The sequence below is a fragment of the Macrobrachium rosenbergii genome, chromosome 35 (genome assembly GCF_040412425.1).
Source record: "Macrobrachium rosenbergii isolate ZJJX-2024 chromosome 35, ASM4041242v1, whole genome shotgun sequence".
NCBI lineage: Eukaryota > Metazoa > Arthropoda > Malacostraca > Decapoda > Palaemonidae > Macrobrachium > Macrobrachium rosenbergii.
In genome coordinates this window covers 3,017,809-3,036,304 of record NC_089775.1, presented here as the reverse complement: position 1 = coordinate 3,036,304, position 18,496 = coordinate 3,017,809, and the positions used below count along the sequence as shown (strand labels likewise).

Genomic DNA, 18,496 nt, shown 5'->3' with positions numbered 1-18,496 from the left:
TTTAAAGAATTTCCCCGTTTGGTAAATTTAGGTTTCTCGAGTTGGGGAAGTTATATATGGAGTGAATTACTCTCTTAAATGAGAGAGAGAGAGAGAGAGAGAGAGAGAGAGAGAGAGAGAGAGAGAGAGAGAGAGAATGGTGAATTCGATATTATACAAAGTTTGCTGTTTAACATTCGTGAATAAAAAATACATGTCACATTCAAATCTCTCTGTGTAAATTTCGAACAATTCACTCTTTCCTGCGCTTTCACTTACACCAATCTCCACTTGTGTCCAGACTCCTATAACATAGCGCTCGCGTCAAAGTAGGCGCGGGTCTCCCGGCTTCTCCGGCGCAGGGTAGCCAAGCTGGACACTCACATGTATTCTGTAATTCAGGATTTTCTTTGAACACAGAATTTACCTTAATTCTACGTAGGGGTGCGTCCGCAGTGCACCACCAAGTCCGTTTCGCAAGTGGCTAAAAGACTGAAAAACACAACGCGACTCAATTTTCCCATTTTATTTCTAAAACAATATGGACATCTCTCTCTCTATGTTTATTACAAGTAACACTTTTTTTTTCTTCAATATATACATATCACCAACACTCATCAAAGTGCGACATCACATGTGAACATTTTAAGTGATACAGAAATAAAGGAGAGGAATCGTATTGGTCTCCTGCGTCTAAAAAAGAGTCTGGTTTGAGTCCCGCACGTCGAGGCTGGAGACTCTACCGCGGTGAGATACGTAGCCTAAATGCCGAAGGCTCCGTTAATCGGTTTAAGCCACGTAATGACATTTAATGTGCAGCTAAGTGTGAAAAATCGTGTGTTTTGGTTGAAAACTTATTAAAAATGTGGCAGGTGTCCCCTGGTTTAAGAAAAATGATGCTAAAGGTGGGAATGTAATTTGTGAATGAATAAAATCAAAAGAAAAATGTGTAACTGTAAAACCGTATAAGAATCGTTCATAAAAACATATAAAAATGAAACTACTGGAACCATAAAACAACTCCTTGTCTTCTAAAACAGTGTGGAAACAGATTTTTGTACTGACTGTGTGTACATTTTAACATAAACAGGATTATAACATCTCAGTAAGCCAGGTGATTTCATAAGTGTCTAAAATTACAATACAGACATCTGTACTGTCGCCAAATGGATGCGAATCTGTAAATTCATCAGCTGTAAGCAAAAAACAATTATTGGGTAATGTGATAATAAAAAATTTGGCTATCCTATTATACATATTTTTCAGATTTGCGAAACATGCATTTGCAACCAGGCAAATATACATATTTATACAAAGCAATTGCATCACAAGACAATCGCAAAAAATTCTAACAAGGGAATGTATGTTTAGAACCTTACAGTTTGGAATAAAAAAGGAATGTGCACCAGTAAATACTCAAATACAGTTTGCTTCACCAGAAGTATTAAAAAAATTCTTCGTAAACCGAAGTTAAAAACCAAGCATTGCTTCAAAGACCTATCTTTGATTCCCTAAGAACACTATCTTACGCGTCCTGAAAAGCGTCTGTTCGCTCCCGAAGTTGATCTTGTTACATTGCACGTCAATGTAAAACGTGCAGCTCGGGTATGTTCGACGAAAGCCTGGAATGTCCATCTTAAGGGTAAGGGCCGTTTTCGAGAAGCAGTTTCAGAGAACGAGGCTGTTAACAGCTCGCCATAGAGTCCTACTAACTTTGACAGTTTTTTGAAGTGCTATTTTATTTTCAAGGTGCTATAATTCTCAACTTTAAGACGACAGAAATTATCGTCGGTTTACTTCCAAAGCTCCTCTGTTCTTAAATTCCTATGTTCAGGACCCTGTTTTGCTTAAATATCACGTCAACAATAATGAAATGTGAATACAGCGTAACAATTGCAGTAATTGAAGACCTACCAACAAAGGACATTGCTATTTATCCTTATCTGGTTTTGAAGGTTACAGTAGCGTATATTTAGTGCCCTCCATTTCATTATTGCAAGAAGTCTGATTTAGACAGCTACTAAAACTTGGAGGACAGCATTAGGCTCACGGTTTAGCTCAGTACCTGACTGGCTTTCAGATTTGTGCAGACACATTTTCAGACATGGATTGTAATACTGACCAACACCTGTACTGTACTGCACTCCTCAATCACTGGCTTAAAACTACAGTAGTAACTCTCCAAAAGTTTTTGACAACGTACCTCCAAAATGTTAACAGGTCTCAAAATCTTCGGCATAAAAAACTGGCCAAGTAATTTGTCCCAAAATGTTATTACAACTTCTTACAAAATCACCCCCACACAATACACAGTCGAGTCTTCCCTAACTAGTTACAGACCTTTCGTAAAATGTCTTTGAAGAATCAGATTACAACTTTCACATAACCCCATTGACAGTGACAGGCAATTTGGCTAAAAAGGGTTGTGAAAATTAATATAAGTATCGTACAATCATGAGTTTACGCCAGTTTTCTCAAGCGAATATCAGGACACACGTACACAATAATTTTAGGACACCAGTCATTCCACGTGATAAATTTCCACAAAAAGCACCACACTGCCACGTATATAAATATTTTTGCCTGTACATAATTCCCTGAAAAAAATGCTATTTGAAAAAAAAATAAACATTTTTCATTTACAACATACACAGGTACATCAATGTACGCAAACCCCAGCATGAAAGTTACAAAATATGTAAGCCACTTCTTCCTGTAACATCCAACTGATATCTGTTCAACGCAAAAATGTTAATATCCTCTTTATGAAGCCTTTTATACATGCTTGCAATAAGCTGAAAAATACTCGTGGCAAACTGTAACTACAGCACGGTAGCAGAGGAAATTTCTCAGCACAGCAAAGCATTCCGACTACGAAGCAACTTCCAATCTGGACAAGCTTTGATGTACGGTCCTACAAGCCAATTTAAGAATCATACATACATACAGAAAACGTACATAACCTATTCAGGTGACCACTGATTCTACTTTCCAATAACTCGCCAAAACAAGGAACGATGGCAACGCTTGGGTTCTGACGTTCTTAAAATCTCGAAACAGATTTGTACGTACCCTGCAACTGCACTTCTAACATACCAGTCTATGTGGATACTTCCATGTTTGCACCTAAAAGCAGAGGACAGGCGGCTCTTTCAAAATCATTTTGACAACGATCCAGCCGAAGGTACTTTGAGGAAACTACAGAAAATATTTTTTAGATTTACAGGCAAGAAGAGACCGACGTATAAAATGGAAGTCGCTCTGCCTAGAACCATGTGTGGGATCATATTCTAGACTTTCACTGTGGATGTCCTGTGGAATTTTGCAATCATAGCAGCTGCTATAATAAGCATAGACACTACACCTACATTCAACATTATAGTTTTCTTTTAACAAGGAGTGGTCCAGCCGTTTCTCTATTAAACCTGATGAAATGATAAAAAAAACAATAAGATATTGTTTTTGAATATGGAAAACATTATGGTTTACAGTTTCAATACAATCTGCATCCAAATTACAAGTCTCACCAAAACTGCTGATGAGCCCTTGAAAATGACAGAACCTTAAGACTACCGTTTCCCGCAAACTAAACGCATCAAAAACCAATAACAGGCATAATACCCAGTACATGGTAGAATGGAAACATTACACATAACTTTAAACTAAACTTATAGTCATTCACTCTCGATATGTAAAGTATGCCAAGCGTTTACAACAGAATCGGTACGTGCACTAAATATCTTTCAAGGCTTATTTCTAAGGTTTCTGCAATCTCTGGAATTCAGCGCTCGGAAACAAGCAGTACATTCTCTCCGACTCGAACAAGAAGTATTCTAGGAGGGAAAGCCATGCTTCGACATGCAAAAGAAACCTAAAAGCATATATAAACTATCCTGGCCTTGATGCCTTTCTATTGTCACTACAGATAATACCATTATAATATAAAAGCATTCAGTATTTCTGGTTAGATGCAGGAACAAAAGTCTAAATGCTATCTAGAACCAAACAAAACAACCTAACGTACACTAAAGGTCTGATAGATACCATTACCTTATTTTAAAATCCCCAACAAGCTATAGTCCCCACAGTTGGGGTTCTGTTGTAACAACCTTGGCTTCAAAAACTACAGTACTGTTATACCAGGTTTCAGTATGTGCAGATATCAGGACAACTGTGGTATCTGTATATCAAAAGAATCAAAACTAGTGATCGTATGTGCTGAAGTTGCCATTATATCTCTAAACTACATTAAAAATGTTTTAACATGAGCCCATGAGGTGTTTAAACATATCAATGAGTGAACTAAAAACTAAAAGTAATTGGTATAATGTACATAAAGGTATACATTTGCACACTTGCATATCAAAAAAACTTAAAATATCTTTTGTGTTCCCTAAATGCAAACTTTCTAATTCACATATAGCTGTGCTCGGGAGCGGTGAATTAAAAAATTTCCTGACGTTGCTGGCGGAGAATAAAACCCATCCGAGCTGATACCAAATGAAGTCATCTGAGAGATGAACTAATTTCTGCACCTTCGATTACAAACGAGTCCTTCAGGTCTTGTACGAGACTCTGGAAATCTGACACGCCGGTCTAAGTACACTACAATAATCATATAAAACAGTAATAATAGGTATGGCAATGCTTACGAAAGTATACGGGATATAGCAGCTATAATAAAAATAGATTACAATCATCAGGTTGTGTAAGATAAATTGAAAAGTGAATAACCACAGAATTAACAGCCTAACACCGATTCCATTAAACGTAGCCCATTTCCTCATAAAAAATAAGAGTACGTCTTATGGATTACAAACCTTCAACAAGCATCAACAGTTTTATAGTATTCATACAATGACAGACCTATTTCATTAATCAATTAGGTACCACAATGAACGCATCTCTGGTAACTTATCCGAAGTCGTCTGAAATTGGAGCAAGAAGTTTTCAGATACCAATCTTGCATAATGTACGTTAGTCCAAAGCATTCACTTGTACAGCACCGTGATTGGTGAAACCCTAACGGAATGGCCACGTGATGGAGAAAGGCGTACAATTACACAGGATACACACAATAGCACATAGCAAGAAACGGACCGAATACACGTACAAAAACGTACAGCAAAAACATATTACAAAGGTGAATGCATTGTGTAATGTACTACAAAACAAATACAATAAATGCTAACAGTTAATCGGAGCAAAAGGAAAGTGTGCTTGACCAAGATTGAGAACACTGGTACATGGTCGCTACCTGAATCCACGTGACACTCAAGATGATAAACAAGCGGCTATAAATATCAGCACCAACGATCTATTTAGCAGACATGACTGAAGTGAGGGGACGCTAAATGCCTCTCATTAGTCACTTCCTTTCTCATTCCAAATGCGATTTGAGCTCTCTTGACCAGTACAGAAAAAATACGACTTTTATGCAATAAACGTGTGTCAATACATTTCAATACATTTTTCCTATGTGTAACAATAAGTTTAATATAACAAACTCCCTGCTCAGACTTGCCGTTCTCCAGAGGAGGACCTGTCCAGCATAGGGCCAACATTTCTCAGTACTGCAACTAAACACTTATTTTACTATAATTTTTTTTAATGGAATGTGTACACCAGTACTCTAGAAAATCCAGTTTCAAAGGTACAAAATTCCTATTGTTTTCTAAAAGCCTCGGGTATTTGTGTCGTCAATGTTGAGGCCTCCCACAGCCCTTGGTTCAATGTTCCTCAGTATATTAATTTCTTTTAACTTTTGCTATTTACGTTAACTCTTTAACTGGCCAGACTGCAACTTATTGGACTCATTATGCTATCAGATATGTTATTATAATGCTTTTTGGCTTGAACACCTGTCAAGATGTGATGTATTTTGCTTCTGATAAATCTCCTAAACTGAATCATTGCAAAGCACAGTTTAATTCAGACGACGAAGTTAATTTTCAAATTACTGTCAGTTGCGGTAACCATCATTCTTCAAGCGTCGCCTATGAATTACAGTCCGTTACTCATCAAACTGACGGCCAGACCTCCAAGGCATCTGTAGGCTGAGATGTTACTGAATTCAAGCGATATTAATCATGCATATTCAGTTCCCTTTCCCTTCAACTCCAAAACTAAGATGTTCTGGACTTGTTAGCAATGAATGAGCGTGAAATTCTAGCATTACGGCCAGCACTCACGGCAGAGAGGGCATTTGCAACGAGAAGGAATGAGAATCAGAAGATTAGATCGAGTGTAGCAGGAAGGCAACTGTTGGAAGGCTGGGGTAATCACATAAAAGTGGGGAACTCATTTCATATCCGACACCGCCGAGGGGAAAAATTGATGTAATCACGTTCATGATAAACACTAGTATTGTTACTTAACCGTCTGAGATTTGGATAACAGCATATGCAGCCGTGCAAATGTCAACCCTTGAGATTCTGAGGACTGCAAATGATGCTACTCATAGAAAATATCTGGCTAAATTCGTTTTGTCTTTTCGAGTTATTATTCTTATTGCTTTTCAGTTTTTAACATCCTGCAATTAAGTACAAATATTCAATTCCACCATAGTCTAGTTCAGTGAAGCTTTCTGGATTCTAAAACTGGTGGTACGTGTACGTGCTTCCACCCCTCATGTTCTTTATTCGTTTTCATCATTTTACATGAGCATTCCATACTATGAAAGAATGCTCTGCACATTCATGGCCCTTTGTGTTTTATAATGTAAGCTCGTCATGAAAAACTATAATAATACTGTTATAATAATATTGTGTGTGAAGATAACATTCTATATTAATACACTTCCCAGCACGTGTTTGGTCCAAGCCTCAGGACAGTACATGACATCCCTAGAGTAAGGAACCACTGCCTCAACCCTCTTTCCAACTTCCGTCATTCCTGGAAGGTGTGGGGACGCTTATACAATTCCCGGTTGCACGCTCATTCAGAGTTTATGGGGAAAAATAACAGGTTTCGTAATGTGTATGGGCTTTTATCCAAATTTAAAAAGATACCTTTGATGTTCCACATTAAAATTCATGTATTTTCGTTTACTTGTGCTTAAAAACACAGGCTGAAGGCAGGTACAGACATGGGTTCAAATAAGATTCTGAAAGTGTTTCTCGTCCACTGCCACCCAGATAGCAAGCTTAGAGACACTCCAAAACAAATACTGTATGTGCCATAATTCACTGGAACCCTGGCTGTCATCTTAAATGGTCTACACAGAACATAATTAACAAGCATCAATAAACAAGTTAACAAAAGTCATTTTCCCAGGCATGATGACCTGGTTGGAGACTAACAGCTGCATGGGTAATGGCAAGAGCTTTCTAAGCAATATCCTATAGTACTTCGGGTTAATTTCTAAATTATCTTCATAGCTGAGGCAGTTTTGCTCTATGGAACCATACTCACTGAATACTGTACCGATTCTCCATTAACTAGCACTGAAGTACAACTATTAAAACCAAAATTACCTAAAAGAGGGTTTGCTAACCAGCCTTAATGAAAACAGTTGGCAACAATTATGAATAAAAAAAAAGTCTTACATGAACAAACCAAAGGACCATTGCTGAAAATATCATTTAAGTCAACAATTCTACTCTAAAACTATCTCAAATTAAGTCGTGGGAAGCCGGGAATGTCAATAATTCCAGTTTAACTCATATATATATATATAGATACATCAATATGCTGCACATATTATATCTATATATGCACACGACACATCTCCCACTTAGAATCTAATTACCTTTCAAAAACATAGTGCGAACAATGAGATAATATACAGATAGATGAGTCCGAAGATGTCTGGTTAAAGTGAGGGCCAACTCTTGCTTTTGTAGAAAATATATATATATATATAGAGTAGTCACCCCCATAACTACAACTCCAGCCGCTCGGGTCCACTCACGGTACGTAGAGCGTACGCGCCCCTCTTTTATCAAATATACCAGTCTTTTCAGAATTTGAGAACGAGAGCACTTCCATCTCTTCGGAGGGCAAAGAGCGCACTCCGGTGAGGTCACCAGTAGAAGGACTTCTGCAGGAGGCTGCTTGCTGCCGTGAACCAGGACGACGCCGTCTCTTTGAACGATCCCGAGGGCGCCATGGCGGATTTGTCGTCTTTGACGACGCTGTCCTCCTCCGGGAGGTAGTCGGGAAGGTCGTCCACCGGGGAGGTCGTGCCTGAGGTGCAGATGTCTCCGCCCAGAGGAACCATGACCTTTAAAAGATTGCAGAGAATTTGTCAAGTGTATAAAATTTAAGATAAGTTTTGCGTCATAAACAAAACCAGTTGTTTGATCTGTCATAGATCTCGACCCAGAAGAACCATCACCTTTAAAATATTGTACAAGTTTATACAACGGAGAGAGACAGAGAAACTATCACAGGACACAAGCAACATTAATCACTGAACGTATAAAATTTAATATAATTTTTGTTTCATAAATAAAACCTGTCTTGTCGAGACGGACCTCAGGAAGTGCTACAGTGCCTACAGTACACCACGTGCAATGCACTGACAGCACTACCCCCCTACAGAGGAATGTACAAAAGCATTCTGGAATGACAGAGAAAACTAAAGCATCACGTCAGTGACCGACCTCTTCTCCGTCAGCATTAGTCGTCACTTGCTGAGCTGACGCCAGATCTGTGCGTGCCACTGCTGCTGCCAACTTCTCCACAGATAAGTCCCGCTTGACTCTGCAGGTCACTCGGGAATGTCCCATGTCAAAGACGATGCTGATGAGGCCGCGGACACGGACTAATTCCTCCTCTATTTGTTTGCGGTGTTCCTGCGCGGATGAAAAATGTACGATACATTATCCATATACTGGCTTAAAATGGCTAGTATGTTTATTACGTACAACTTCATGACAATGAATCCACAATGACCCGATCATCATCTTCACATTGTAGGTTACATAAAAGACGTTCCTGGAATCGTTATCTACGGCAATGTTTTACATACTTTACAATTTACAAGACGAAAGAGAGAAAGAGTTTCAAAAGACTTGAACTGTTAAAACAAGAAACCTTCCCACAACCGGCAGGTTTGATATAACATACCGTTTTCGATTAACTAAATATATTCCAAGTCTTTTTTTGTCTTACCGGATTAACCATCCCTTTTATGAACAACGTGACGATCTTGGCTTTGGAATTGCCTGGCCCCAGGAAGCTGGACTTCTTGTCAACGGAGGAATACGTTTTCGAACTTTTGGAAGGCTGGAAAAACAACAAATGAGAAATTTATTCACAGTCACCGAAAGAGTGCTCAGGTCGACGGCTACATTTCAAGTATTTTTCCAAAGCGATAAGATTTGAGAATAAAGCTCCCTTGGTACGATTTTGACTGGAAACCGTACTCTAATTATGTGTAATATCATTTTCGACTTCTCACTCTTTGAAAAGTTGGCAGCAAGCTGAGATGATGTAAAAATAGACTCTCATTTTACAAGATTGTGCTCATTTCTATTCTGTATATTTTCATATCTGTATATATTATTTTTTTGCATTTTTGTTGAGGACAATGAGGCAGGAAGCATGAGCCGAGTGTTGGGGAGACCTCGAAGAGTTAGCCCAGGACAGAATGTGGTGGGGTGAGTTCATCGAGGCCCCGTGCGTCCCCGTGGGTGCCTCAGGAAATGATTGATTGACTGATTTTTGTATATGATTAAATAAAAATATATAAACATAACTAGTGAAATTTGAACTTTATGACTGGTCATTTTGTAATGATCCACTGGTTTAGTGTAAAGTACAACACTTACATGCAATAACAGAACTAAGCAAACAATATGGAATTAAAAGGACATTATAAAACAAGGCCGACACTCTATTAAAACGGCACCTAGAATATACTGCATTTCCCGACATCAAAGACGCATCCCAATTTTGACTAGCAAAATTTTGTAAGAAAACAAATTACAATAAAAATTATGTAATGTGATTTTGGCAGGTACAGCATACTGCTTATTACAGTTTGCAGGTATTTAAAAATACCAGTACTTATAAGCGTTTCTGACTATACAGGAATGACCCTTTATAATTACATATATTTTTCTAATGATGCTTTTGTTCATTACTATTTTAAGTAAGTGTACTTGATAAACTTCATTCAGAGGTCATATACAGGAGTGCTGTTTACTTTTTAGCAAAGATAGCTTTCCTCTGCGATTAGGACAGGCCTACAAAAAAACCCCCAAAATATTCAGACACTAGAATGCATGGTAAATTCCCACGACTTATTCTAGGAAAAAACAGGTGTCTTTGATGCCAGTTAACTCAGCATTCACTTCCGAACAACAGAAACAGGCAAAAGCTTTTAAAGAGGAAAGAGGAATGAACACAGCCCCCTCACCTCATCTATAGACAAGGACCTACTATCACCATCGACACTGCTACCCCTTCGGCTGCTCTCGGAAACGTCGCTCCGTTTCGTGGGCGATTCCGACTTCACGTCCGATCTAGTGGGGGACGCGCTACCGCTATTGCTCTTCTCCGGGGTGCTGACGCTGCCACTTTTAGATGGCTTTTCCTCCCCGTGCCTCTTAGCGCTATCGACCTCGTCCGGGACGGTACCTTTGTCCGCCGCGTCGTCCCCCTTCGTCGGCGACTTCTTGACACAGCGGGCGAACTGGAGGCTCGTGAAGAGTCCGGCTGCCTCGTTTCTTACTTCCTCGCTGTAGTTTTCCTCGTCTCTTTAAAGCGTTGGGATATTCGGAGTGACTCGTTAAAGACTTTAATGAGTTACAGGCATCTTTCAAAAACACAATGCGTATGGGAAAGAATAGTGCCTATATATTCAATATATTTACTCACTCTCATCTCTGTCAGCAAGAAATCACTTAACAAAATGATTTATAGTTATACTGATATTTCAATCTGTAGAGATTTGCGTAAACAACAATATATTGTGTGAGAAACAATCGAGAAATTTAATTCTACCTAATAAACACCTGGAAACCTGTGAACAACTTTAGAAATAGCAGCGAAGGTTGTCAATGGAACTTTTCAAAATCAAATTTCAGTCACTACAGTACAGTGTATATAATCAAAACAGCACTCTAAGATATTAAAAGACTGTAATGGCAAAGGGGAACGCTCTGAACACAGTTTTAATCTGCAAACCCGTTTGTTTGAATCTCCGAATCTTTTTAAGTTGAATGTTCGTAAGCAGGGTGGTGTCTGAATGACATTATCTTAAATAACTAATACACAATAATAATTCAACTTACTCAGTCACAGACTGCAACGCTTCTAGGACGCCAAACGTATTCGCGAGAGACGGCCGACATTCTTTAGCCTCGGCGATCAAAGCTAAAGTCTTAATGGCTAAGAGAACTAACCTTTCCTCTCCATCTGCGACAACGTACGCCAAGAACTGAACGCAAGTTCGGTCCTGAAAAACAACAGAGTAACTTCTGTTAGGGTAAAAAAAATAAGGTTTCTCTCTTTTCGTAAATGCATGTCAGTGGGTAACCTGAACGTTTAACTGAACAAAAAGGCGCACGAATCATCTTTTAGCTGCAAAGAAATGCAATGATCAGTTACACTGCTGATCATTGCCTTAATATCATCAAGAACGTTGCGATGTCTGTTTGAAAAATCTGGCAAAAGGGTGCAAATGATTTCATAGGCTTTAAAGAATCAGAAGGGAACACTGTAGCTAACATTCTATCCTTAACAAATCATGTGGACAATGCTGATTGATAAGATTTAGGCTGATGAATCTGGATGCATTTTTCTGTGTTAACCAAACTGTTATATGCATAAGTTTTAACATGCTGATCTCAGTTGAATGTTTGTGTATACAGTAATCCTATTGGAATGCTTTATAGCCCTTATGCTAGTGCCATTCAGGTACTCATGTTAGTATAACTCGGCTACTTACTTATACAATACCCATTATCAGTACTTAACTGTCTTCTAACTCATGCACCTTTATTCACAGATCTGACAATGTTATGAGTTACCTCAAAACCCCAGAAAATGCATGAATATATAAAAAAAACAAGGACAAATATAAATTTCAAAGAACAACTCTACAAGACCCAACTACACACAGCATACAAAGCATTCTTACCAGCGCTAGTGCTAGACGCTTAGCGGGGTCTGTCGCTAACTCTCTGTAAGCCTGTATGGTGGCTTCAGCGGCTGCACCGAGCTCAATTTCTCCCATCACTTAATCTGCGGAGAAAATTTACCGTCAGCACTGCTGCTAGAACTCGGGATCGTGTACTAACTAGGTACCACTACTGAGCACTTGACTACAATACGGCAATGTCTCCTAGCCAATGAATCTAAGGGCTCTGTTGATCGAAAATATTAAAAATGATTTTGTTTCCTACGTTGCAAACCTTTTACTGTGTTTCAGGATGTTCCACTCCAGGACAATATTTAGGATTCTTTGTCGTGTCTCTTTTTGGTGACACAGCACCTTTTCACTTTCACCTGTACTCTGTGGTTTCTTTTGAGCCGTTTGACTTTTTTTAATTTAACTGTTTTTCCTTTTCACATCTCATTTAAGACCAGGTCCTTCAGTCAAACCCTATAACAGTCTAGCAAGGTAGCTTTTTGGTCTGATTTCATGTGTTTGGTTTGTCACTTGTATGCAATTAAAACTTTGTCAATTCTCGTGATTAAAAACCTAGATGTTTTCACCATCTGATATATTCTGTTCATCAACTGCCTTGTGGTTAAAATAAGCTGACTGTGATGATAACGCCGTTATCAAAGTTAATAACAATAAACATGACAAAATTTTTGAATGCTTATAAGGTCTGACCTCTCAAAAGCCATCAGTTTTGAGACATGATGTGAATCAGTGCAATAATCTGGAACCACAAAAATCTACCACAAACAAATATTACAAGCAATGCACAACTTACGTCAGCTTGAGGACCTAAGCTTTCTACGTACCAAACTTGAGGTAACAGATATGAAAATGATAAGCAATGCTAAAGAGCACCAAAGACATAATCCTGTGTGCAAGTTAGGACCCGGTGTCCTACGTTAGGTTAGTCTAGGATACATTCCTGTACACGTGGTCCCCGGTTATCGGCAGGAGTTCCGTTCCGACGGCGTGACAATGAGCGAAAATCGGCAATTTTTGGCACTTTTCGGTGCCGGTAACCGGAGATTGGTGCCTCTGTTAGGTGTCTATTGGCGCCAATACCTGATTATCAGCACCGAAAAGCGAAAATCGGCGCCAAAAATTGCTGATTTTCGTCGCTAGACAAGCCCTTAAAACCAGATCACTGATAGCCAAGCCAGCCGATAACTGGAGACTGCCTTTATTTCACTCTTTGAATTTTGGAACTCAGAGGTAAAGTTAGGTTGGGGGTTTTTCAAAGGGGGCAGAATGGTACCCTATGGGTCTGGTAAAACAAGCCACCCTAGATTAGGATAACAACTACAATTCACTCCATGGCTTGGGCACTCTGCTCAGGTAGAACCCAGTGGCCTATGCTAGAGTGTTCTCCTATGATTATCCTTTTTAAATGTTTTTTACAATTTTCTCCATTTCTGGGGAAGGGAAGTTGTTTATTGATTACAAAGATGACTCCTATATACTTCAGACGCTGTTTCTTGCGATTTATGATTTATTTTTTACAATTCTTGGTATAATTCACTCAATTTTTTGGGGGCGTCCTCATCAATAACCCAATGTTTTCCAAATCCTAAACATTATTATACTGCATTTTCTAAAATCATTAATATTTTTCAGCTACAAAGAACCTTCAGAAATGAGTAACGGCTGCGACATGGGTCAGTTTCCGATTCTGTAATCATCCTGATTTTGAATTGAATGGACTATAAGATTAAGGCTAAAAAGGCCAAGCCCTGGGACCTGTGAGGTCACTCGCCGCTGAAACGGAAACTGACAGTAAAAGGTTCGAAAGGCGTAAAAGGATGAATAAAAAAAAACTTTTACAGTCGCATTAAGAACCGTCACGAGAGGACCGAGGAACGTAAGAAGGAAGAAAGGGAACACGAAAGGAGGTAGAGTAAAAGGAACGAAAGCGGTTGAAGGAGCTATGGGCCAAGGAAGGCACGCTACGAAGAACCTCAATTACCGCCTACAGCGCACTGCGTGAGGCGCACTGACGGCAATATCTGCTCCCTGTGGTATGGGCTATATGCCAGGGGATATAGAAAATCCTGAAAATAGGATGATTAAGTTACCTAGGGTTGAAAAATGTGCAGAAAATCGAAATTTAAATCAAATTTATCAGATTTATCAATCCTAAAGGAGATTTAGATTTATTAAAGGTTTATCAACCGTAAATCCCCATTACAGCTTAGGCTACGACAGGCCTACGCTCCACCCTAAGGTAACAAGACATAAATAAAGGCAATAAAACGTTTATAAAAATTAAAATCATATCAAAAATAATGATAAACACAATTTAAACCCAAAATTAAGGATATTTATCACAAAAACAAAAAAATATATCAACATCGTTTACAAATGGTCGAGCCAACGTAGAGTCAGACAAGCCTCCATAAATAGCCTCATTACAGCCACCCAAAGCTAATAAACAAACGAATAACGTTTTATTTATACAGAACAATGAATAATCTTTCATTTCCCATCGAAAAATCCGCTAAAATACGCGAATTATATAGTATTTTACTGAACGAAAGTCTCACCTTCACGCCAGCTCGTCGTCGACCATAATAATAAACAGAGCGTCCGAAAGGCAGCCATTGGGCGAGGGGTGTCACCTGCGTCTTATTTCGGCCTTTAATTATTAGGTTTTTCGTTATTAATGGGGTTTAAGGCGTGGAAATAATAAATCTTTAATTGATAAACCATGTAGGTAATGTGTATTGGTTTTTGTCTTCGGTTTAATATTGTATTAGAAAGTGTTTTTCGGTTTCGAACGAATGGCTCCCAGAGGTTTGCTTGACTTGATTCTTCTTCTTCTTTGGGTTTTTTGAATTTAAATTGTGGTTTTCCTCGTAAATAATATCGTTTTTTTACTTCTCTAAGTTGATGATTTATTGATTTGGTTGATATAATTAAAATAACGAGTCATTATTACGTTATATATACGAATTTTTCCTTTTTTTATGATATATTTCACCATCGTTTTTGGCCGATCACTTGAGGAAGGTTCTTCTTCTTAGGTGTTTTTGAATATAAATTATGATTTTCCTCATAAAAATGATCGTTTTCCCTTCTCTAAGTTGATGATTTATTGCTTTCGTTGAAGTTATTACAATAAACGAGCCACCAATACGCTCTATCTTTGTTATTTTTATTTTTTACCGAATATACTTTACTCATCTTGTTATAAAAATTTCAGAAGCCATTTTGGACCTACGATAAAAAAATTTACTTTTATTAATTTTTCCTTCGCAATATATAGTTCACCACTCAAACAGTCTTATTTTTCATATATCTATAAGGTATATTTTATTTTTATATTATTCTGAATAGAAATGACAATGAAAAATATGAATTTAATTAAGAAATATGATCTTATATCACCATATGATTATCCAAACAGGTGATGGGTCTAGAGTATGTTTAAAATATGTTTCCGTCATATGGCAATATAATTTTGGAACTTCTACAAAAGGTAGATACTAAATTATTGTCAATGACAGAAGAACCTACACGCAAATAATGATCTTGATTAAGAAAACGAGACTGGAATAAAAAATCATTGAAGGAACTTTTGAGCATCAAACTTAATATGTGTAAAGAGAGATATGAATATACAAACAAACTTAATAAAGAGTATAAACTGGTTAATGCACAGATATCAAATTTTGAAGTAATAGATAAGAAATTAACATTGGAATTGGCCCATAGAATAAAATGAACTTCCAAAAAATTAACGGTCGGATGCTTCTTGTGAATAAACAACTGCATATGGATATAGATGTTAGGCCTAACTTGAATTAGTTAGGAACAGAACCACGGAAATAAACAAATACAATTAAAGATTCTATAATAATATTATTAAAAAACAAACAAATGCAAGTATAGATACCATATTGGATGAATTTATGTCATTCTTGGTTAAAATGAACAGATCAAATCCGCCTCAGAATGTTAGAGTCATCCATTAAAATATCATTTTACTATTTTTTTATAATCTAAAATTACTTAAAAGAAATTATATATATGTGGGAGACGACTCTATTATGTTGAACTATTCCGGAAGGTGAAATACTTTCATCATCATCTTCTTCTTCTTCTTCTTCTTCTTCTTCTTCTTCTTCTTCTTCTTCTTCTTCTTCTTCTTCTTCTTCTTCTCACTATAGTTCAGGCTATCTTGGTAAGACTAATGTTTGTGTAATCTTGTTAGAATCTATAACACTTAAAAACTTTAATAATGCCTATTAATATTTTTCTTGAGAACCTGCATTGATCAGCAACAGATATCTATCGATGATTATCGTAAATTTTGGTCAAAATTAAGTAGAATGCAACGACATGGACCAGTTTTGCTCTACAATGTCAGCTGAAATCACCATAACCTACAAGAATCTACACCATATGATGATAGCAACTTAGACCGTAGTGAAAAAAATAGAATATTTAATATATTTTGTGTACGTAAGATTTTTTCACTGTAATGTGCTGGTTTATAAAGGTTTTGGGGTTACCTAAATTCATTCTATCATTTTTGAAATGTTAAAAGTTTGTTTTATTACATCTTATCAAGCTACGCTGGTTTTTTGAAAGCTCTTCCCACAGATTTAAAACTCAAATATCACTGTTAATATCAGTTCCGTGATGTTTGTATCAATCTGAATGCAGAATAACTTCGAGAATTTAAGAACAATAATATAAGTATTATCATTATTATTTGTTCATTCTCATAATTCAAATATATTGATAAAAAAAGGACAATAAAACATCTAAGGAGTTTAATTATTTTAAGTAGAAAACTGACACAGTACGGTGGTAACCAGAAGTTTTTATTTCAGTTTGTGACAACAAATATAAATATTCCCATTAGCAGAGGAATTCAAAAGAGAGCCTGAGAAGTCATTCAGAAACCTTCGATTGCCTACGTCCATTTCACGGACTGATTTGTCAAACGCTTTATTCCTAAAGGAAATACGAAAGAAGAAGGATAAATAAATATATTTTACAGACACTGTAGTCTCGTATCTGAAGAACAAAGTAAACAAATGAAGGTAGGTTTTGGAACATTCTTTAAGGCTGGAAGACGCTATTCTACACTTTGGAACACTTTTCTAAGGCTGGAAGACGCTATTCTATAGTCTGGAACACTTTTATAGGGCTGGAAGACACTATTCTATGCTTTGGAACACTTTTCTAAAGTTGGAAGACACTATTCTATACTTTGGAATACTTTTCGAAGGCTGGAAGACACTACTCTATAATCTGGAAGAGTGTTCAAGGCTGGAAGATAGTATCCTATTTTTTGCAACACTCTCCAAAGTCTGGAAGACATTATTCTATAATCTGGAACACCCTTCAAGGCTGGAAGACAATCTGGAAGAGTGTTCAAGGCTGCTGGAAGATAGTATCCTATCATTTGGAACATTCTCCAAGGCTGGAAAAGGCTATTCTATAATCTGGAAGAGTGTTCAAGGCTGGAAGACACTATCCTATCATCTACAAGGCTGAAAGACACTATCCTATAACCTGGAACACTCTTGAAGGTAGGAAGAAACTACTCTTTAGTCTGGAACACTTTCTAAGGCTAGAAGACATTTTGTCCTGTAATCTGACCCAGTGGGAAGCCTTGAATTACACTCAGCCTCATTTAGAAAGGCGTCCCGTACGACTGAGAAGGAACGCTAGGAGCAGAGGGACTCCCGTACGAAGAGCTGGGAGTTGGAGCTGGTGCACTGTAGGATGGACTAGGAGCTGGTCCTGGTACGCTGTATGATGGACTAGGAGCCGGTCCTGGTACACTATAAGAAGGACTTGGAGCCGGTCCTGGTACACTATAAGAAGGACTTGGAGCCGGTCCTGGTACACTATAAGAAGGACTTGGAGCCGGTGCCGGTGGAGCACTGTAAGATGGTCTTGGAGCAGGTGCTGGAGGACTGTAAGTTGGTCTAGGGACTGGAGGAGCTCCGTATGATGTGCTAGGAGGAGTTGCGGGTGGTCGAGGTCTTGTAGTTGCTGGAGGGGCTCCATAGGATGTGCTGGGAGTTGCTGGAGGAGCTCCGTAGGATGTGCTGGGAGTTGCTGGAGGAGCTCCGTAGGATGTACTAGGAGTCGCCGGAGGAGCTCCATAGGATGTGCTAGGAGTTGCTGGTGGAGCTCCATAGGACGTGCTAGGAGTCGCCGGAGGAGCTCCGTATGACGTGCTGGGAGTAGCCGGAGGAGCTCCGTAGGACGTACTAGGAGTAGCCGGAGGAGCTCCGTACGATGTGCTAGGAGTAGTCGGACGAGCTCCGTACGATGTGCTAGGAGTAGCCGGACGAGCTCCGTACGATGTGCTAGGAGTAGCCGGAGGAGCTCCGTACGATGTGCTAGGAGTCGCTGGAGGAGCTCCATACGATGTAC

The 18,496-nt window shown here is 38.4% G+C and overlaps 2 protein-coding genes across 2 annotated transcripts in view; both read right to left on the bottom strand.

Moving 5' to 3' along the window:
- Nucleotides 1–490: 490 nt before the first annotated feature.
- On the bottom strand, nucleotides 491–14,779 carry LOC136856348 (armadillo repeat-containing protein 1-like). Its single transcript, XM_067134112.1, has 7 exons — nucleotides 14,641–14,779; nucleotides 12,071–12,174; nucleotides 11,223–11,386; nucleotides 10,346–10,685; nucleotides 9,097–9,210; nucleotides 8,586–8,777; nucleotides 491–8,203 (listed from the first exon to the last, which is right to left on the bottom strand). The coding sequence occupies exons 2-7, from the start codon at nucleotides 12,164–12,166 to the stop codon at nucleotides 8,003–8,005; spliced, it is 1,107 nt and encodes a 368-aa protein (XP_066990213.1). The 5' UTR covers nucleotides 12,167–12,174; nucleotides 14,641–14,779; the 3' UTR covers nucleotides 491–8,002.
- Nucleotides 14,780–17,611: 2,832 nt separating this feature from the next.
- Nucleotides 17,612–18,496, bottom strand: part of LOC136856347 (uncharacterized) — a 7,703-nt gene continuing 6,818 nt past the window's right edge. The window contains exon 3 of the mRNA XM_067134111.1: nucleotides 17,612–18,496. This exon is cut by the window's right edge and continues 369 nt beyond it. Coding sequence (XP_066990212.1) covers nucleotides 17,745–18,496 — 752 coding nt within the window. The 3' untranslated portion in view covers nucleotides 17,612–17,744.